This window comes from Hylobates moloch, unplaced genomic scaffold (genome assembly GCF_009828535.3).
Source record: "Hylobates moloch isolate HMO894 unplaced genomic scaffold, HMol_V3 SCAFFOLD_7, whole genome shotgun sequence".
NCBI lineage: Eukaryota > Metazoa > Chordata > Mammalia > Primates > Hylobatidae > Hylobates > Hylobates moloch.
Genome location: NW_026652282.1, coordinates 96,963,657 through 96,969,499, shown reverse-complemented (window position 1 = coordinate 96,969,499; position 5,843 = coordinate 96,963,657). Strand labels below are relative to the sequence as shown.

Sequence of the window (5,843 nt, the reverse complement as noted above, 5' to 3'; positions counted from 1 at the left end):
TGTGTGTGTGTGTGTGTGTGTGTGTGTGTGTGTGTGTGTGTGTGTGTCTGAGAGAGAGAGAGAGAGACTTGTTCTGTTGCCCAGGCTGGAGTGTAGTAGAGAGAGAGAGAGAGAGAGAGAGAGGGAGACTTGTTCTGTTGCCCAGGCTGGAGTGTAGTGGTGTGATCATAGCTCAGTATGACCTCAAACTTTTGGACTCAAGTGATCCTCCTGCCTCAGCTTCCCGAGTAGTTGGAATTACAAGCATGTGCCACCATGCCTAGCTAATGTTTATATTTTTAGTAGAGACAGGTTCTCGCTATGTTGCCCAAGCTGGTCCTAAACACCTGGGCTCAAGCAGTCCTCTTACCTTGGCCTCCCAAAGTGCTGAGATTATAGGCGTTAGCCACCATACTCGGCCTTTTTATCTTTTAAAGATATTTATCTCCGTGTTATAAGTTTTTATTTGTATTCTGAATTGATTTTCTGAGTTATTTGTATTGGTTTTTAGATTTCTCTGGCATCTCATTGAGCTTCTTTAAAATCAATATTTTGAATTCTTTATCTGGGATTTTGAGGATTTTTTTTTTCCTTTTTTGGTTAGGATCTACTGCTGGAGAATTATTGCATTCATTTGAGGCCATCATATTACCTAGCTTTTTCATGTTTTCTGTATCTTTATGTTGGTTTCTGCTCATCTGGCTTCATAGTTACATCTTTTAAAAAAAATTACTTTCATGTGGATGGGGGACTTTTTTCTTGAAGATATGACAATGATGTTCGTTGGGTAAGGCCTTCTGGCTTTGCTTCCAGGTGCATGCAGTAGTGAAGACTCTGTATAATTTGTATGGCTATCCTTATTGTGTTGATGTGTGGTTCTTGGTGGGGCCTGTGGTGAAGTTGTGCTTGTGACTGGAATGCCTGATGGGCCCATCATCAGGTTGTAATCGTAGCAGAGGTGTGCTAAGTATGTCTATCCTTGTGACCTGGGACAGCATATGCTGACTCCTGTGTTGGCAGTTTCCAGGCAGGCTAATGTTTGGGCATCTGGGTGGCTATCTCAGCTGCCAGTTTTAGTAGCAGTATACCAGGCAGATAAGCAGGCTCTCGAGCTGAGCAGCTGGGATAGTGTGGGTGATAGAGGTAGCAGTGGTGGTGAGATGCTCTCCTCATTCCCATGCACTGTGCTCTTGTGTTGGAAGTGGTTGCAACAGGCTGTGCAAACTGGCTTCTAGGCCAGAAGGTGGTGCTTGCAGGTAAGAGCCAGCTGAGACTGTAGAAGTAGGGTGTTTATGCTCAGTCTCTGTCCCCTTGGTACTCATGTGCCCCTGGTGGTAGATTGGGTTGTGGAACACCCAGAACCTGGCCCCCCACAGTTTCATGTTTGCATAAGGTTAGGAGGGTGAAGCTGGGTGGATCTAGACTGGGCAAGGTTGTACTCAACACCTCCCAATGGCAAGTGCGTGCGTGCGCCATGATGTGGGGGTGGGGCAGGCAGTGTAGTCCTCATGCCCCTGGTGAAATGCTTGGGTGAGAGGTGACTGCTGCTGTGCTGAGGTCCTGCCATGGGTGCCAGGGAGGATGAGACCACTGCTGTCCCTCCCTCATCCCAGCTGTGGCAGCCAACCTGGCTGTTCTGCTAGTATGGCAGTTTGCACCCAGCCCATAATTCAGCCATGAGCCATAGAAGCCAGCACCCAGCTCAAGACCAAGCCTCTGCAGTAACTCATCCTGCTCAGGATCAGAGCATTGGGAGCCTGGCTCCAGTGCCAGAGGCTGGAGCCCATGCCATGTCTGTTTCTTAGTTTTGGTTGTGGGATCCCCATTGATCCCCATTCCTGCTCAAGCCCCTGCTCCACAAGATGCAACCTGATCTTCCCCAATGGCCAAGACTGGTGCTGCAGATTCCCAGGACCACTCATAGTTTGCTAAGAGCTAGGATTAAGAATGGCATCTTACTGTGGCTACTTAGTTCTCACGAATTGTGTGGGACCCAGGGCATGTTGCCTCCTTGGAGCAGTTCCTTCTCACAGCCTCCTGGATGCTCCCTAAATCAGATTCGGGATTTGGGTGGGTCAGGGTGCTCTCCTGTGGCCTGGATTGTATGATTCTCGAGTGGGAAAGTGGACTGCAGAAAGATACTCACTCACTCTCTCTTAGGGATTCATTGCCAGTTCCCAGCAGACAGACCACACAGGCTGTCTGCTTTCCTTTTCATTCCCAGATTTTGGAGTTTCCTTTCACTTTTTCTGTTGAATCCCGTGTTCCCTGTTGGGTAATGTATTCAAAGTGTGATTGTCTGCATACCACTTTGGTTTTTCTACGTGGATGAGGTGCCATGGAAATGTTTTTAGTCAGCTATCTTGGAAAACAAAGGTCAGCCTCCTGTCACTTTTTGAACTTCTTTGGTTACTGTGTTTTCTCATGACTATTATTTTCAGCCTTCTCTGCTTGCTGTTTTTTCTCTACTCACTAAGTGTTGGCCTTCCTGAAAGCCCATTCTTGATCTCTCTAATTCAATACTCAGATATTAGGTGATGCCTTCCATTTCTGTGATTTAATAGAACTAACCATATTCCTACAACTTTCAATTTTTTTTTTTTTTGAGATGGAGTCTCACTCTGTCACTCAGGCTGGAGTGCAGTGGCACGATCTCAGCTCACTGCAATCTCTGCCTTCCGGGTTCAAGCAATTCTCCTGCCTCAGCCTCCTGAGTAGCTGGAATTACAGGCGTGCGCCACCACGCCTGGCTAATTTTTGTATTTTTAGTAAGAGACGCGGTTTCACCATATTGTTCAGGCTGGTCTCGAACTCTTGACCTCATAATCCGCCCACCTCGGCCTCCCAAAGTGCTGGGATTATAGGCGTGAGCCACTGTGCCCGGCCACAACTTTCAATTTTATATATCCATCCCATACTTCACTTAGGAGATCAAGATTCATCTGTCTATTGCCCATTTAACAGCCCCTCTTTGAGTCTCTCTCAGATGTCTTGGTTTATACAGATATAAACTTGAACCCTTCATTGCACCTCTGTTTCAGAAAAGCAAAAACCTCACCAGTAGAAGCAGCTACAAAAATCCTGTTACACTCTCACTGTTTATTAAAAAATATTATTTTAGCTGTCCAGGCCAGAATCCTGGGTGCCATCCTTGATTCTTTCCTCTCATTTCTTCCACATACCTAGTTCCTTGCCATCCCCTGTGAGTACTAATTTCAAAATATATTTCAAATTTTATCCACTTTCTCTTAACCCTGTTCTTGCAATCTTAATACAAGTTACTATCATCTATCTCTGAGACCACTGTATTATTTATGAGTACTTAATACTAGGTATTATACAGAATAACAAACTGGGCATAATTTTGTTTTTAGGATTTCAAATTACTTGTAAACAGTAATTTTGAACTCCCAGAATTCTGAAGTTACAAGAATAAGAGGTAAAACTGTAAATATAAAGAAACATATCCTAAACTAAAAACAGTGACTTCACTTTCTTCCCCAATAGAACTGTGTGATGCTTGGGTATCCAGAGGAGGTAAGCCAGAATATTGGGAAACATTTATTTCTAGTTTAGATTTTGGCTTCCAGTAATTCTATTTTTTTTTAGTTATTCAGAATTTTATGGTGGGAGGAGGAAGAACAGAAATTTTCATATTATATAAACATAACTATTTTTTGCCAGTTATACAATTTTACATTAAGAGAATATATCTCTCTCCTTCTCTATATGTATCTCTATATATTACATATATAGTAATACATATGTTAATGTTCTGAATAAGGAATTTACTATATTGCTAAGTGAATAGGCCTCATCCCTTGGAATGAGGAAGTTGAGCATTACTGATAGGAGGTTGTTTTTATGAGGGCAGATCAGATGCTAAATGAGGTACATTGAACTAAGCTGGATGCTCTTCCTGACAGAGGCACAAAATTTTCTTACATTTTTAACCAAATAAATATAATGAGCTAGTGTAAGCAAAGTAAATTTCTATGACAAGGTAACTAACTTGATAGTTACCCAGGTAGTTTTTGGGGGTTTGCACCTTTGGGGACATTATTTGTCTGCCATGAATACAGGTTGTTGCTGGCATCTAGTGGGTAGATGCCAGAGATGCTGCTAAATATCCTACAGTGCCCAGGATAGCCCCCTACAATGGTTATCCAGTCCAAAAGGTCCACAGTGGTGGGGTTGAGCAACTCTCTTCTAGAGTATTTATTTTTCAACCCACTGCTGTAATGTCCTAAGTATTTTTCAAAATTTCATTTAACAAGTAAACCCTTAATAGGAGTAATGGTTATAACAATTCCATGATTTAATTTTTGTGAAAATTTAAATGAATGGAACTATATTTGTGTGTACTTGCAATAATTTAGGAGAGGAATGAATCAAGGATGAATACCAGGTTTCTGGCTTGAGCAACTCACCAGGAAGTTGTTGTTGACATTGAGATGAGAACAAAAAACAAAAAACAAAAACAAAAACAAAACAGAAGTGTGGGAAAAGATCTTCATTTCAGATTTCATATTTGTAGAATTTGAGGTGCCTGAGAGATATCAAGGTGAAGTCCTGAAGATCAGAACATAGGCTTTTAGTCATACCCTTAATTTGCAATTCATCAGTATGTAAATATAATTTGGATCTAGGTTGGATGAAATCACCCAGTAGAGTGTATATCTTTTTTTTTCCATTTACTTTTCAGATTTACTGAGTGAACATAATTTATTTTCATAAACATTTGATCTAAATCATTTTTGTTGTTGTTGTTGTTGGTTGTTTGGTTTTTAATACTGGGAACACAGAGATTCAGTTTGAAAGACACCCTGAAATCTTAAGAGTAGTATACACCAATCCCTCCCACTCTCCACCCACAACCTAGTTGGTTTAAATTAGCAGAATGATCCATTTTTCCATTTTAGGTGAGCAGATGTTTATGAAAGATCTTAGAACTGTTTGCCTCATTTATCAGGAACATTTACAAGGGAAGAAGCCATTAATCGTATTTCAACTTGTAAATAGAAGAAGACTAAGACTCAGGTTCATATCTTATACTTTTAACATGAACTTGTTGAAACAAACATTAACAATTTCAAACTAAATTTTAAGTTTTTCCTGACAAAAGCATAAAAATGGAGATCTTAACAGGAAATTCTTAAAAGGTAAAAACAACTCCTACTTATACTAGTCCTTGGGTAGTTAACATAGAACAGGTTCTTCTTTTTGTTACTTTCTTTGAAAAGGGATTTTTGGTCCCAAGTCTGTTCCTGCTTAGTATCTGCTCCGGCCTTCCCCCCTCTCCAAGCGGCCTCCTTGACGGCCTCCGCCCCTGGGCACCCTGCAGCCCGACCGGCTGTAAGAATCATGCAGGGGAGGGCTGCCCCTTTCCATGGGCAGAGGGAGCCCACAATCCGGTCTGCCTACCCGGTCTTGGCCCCTCGAGTAGTGGTCGCTCCGGCCGTAACTGTTGCTGGATCTGTTGCGGCCGCCACTGTAGGTGTCGGGCAAGCTGCCCCGGTACTCCTCGTAGCGGCCTCCTCCTCCGTAGCGGTCGCTCAGGCCATAACTCTTGATGGAACTGTCGCGGCCTCCACTGTAGGCATCAGGCGAGGGGCCTCGGTACTCTTCGTAGTAGCCTTCTCCTCCATAGCGGTGGCTCTGCTCGTAACTGTTGCTGGAACTGTCGCGGCCCCCGCTGTAGGCCTCGGGTGAGTGGCCTCCGCTGTTGGCATCGAGAGAGTGGCCTCGGTTCTCCTCGTAGCAGTCTCCTCCTCCGTAGCAGTGGCTCCAGGTGGAACTGTCGTGGCCCCCGCTGTAGGTGTCGGGCGAGTGGCCTCCGCTGTTGGCATCAAGTGAGCAGCCTT

At 43.5% G+C, this 5,843-nt stretch overlaps 2 protein-coding genes across 2 annotated transcripts in view; one reads left to right on the top strand and one right to left on the bottom strand.

Annotated features, from left to right (window-relative positions):
• The window catches only part of LRCH2 (leucine rich repeats and calponin homology domain containing 2), a 104,896-nt gene that overhangs the window by 23,080 nt on the left and 75,973 nt on the right, over positions 1 to 5,843 (top strand). The window lies entirely within an intron of this gene.
• RBMXL3 (RBMX like 3) overlaps positions 4,892 to 5,843 on the bottom strand; it is a 3,010-nt gene continuing 2,058 nt past the window's right edge. Inside the window, exon 1 of the mRNA XM_058441713.1 lies at positions 4,892 to 5,843. This exon is cut by the window's right edge and continues 2,058 nt beyond it. Within this exon, the coding sequence (XP_058297696.1) occupies positions 5,251 to 5,843 (593 nt within the window). The 3' untranslated portion in view covers positions 4,892 to 5,250.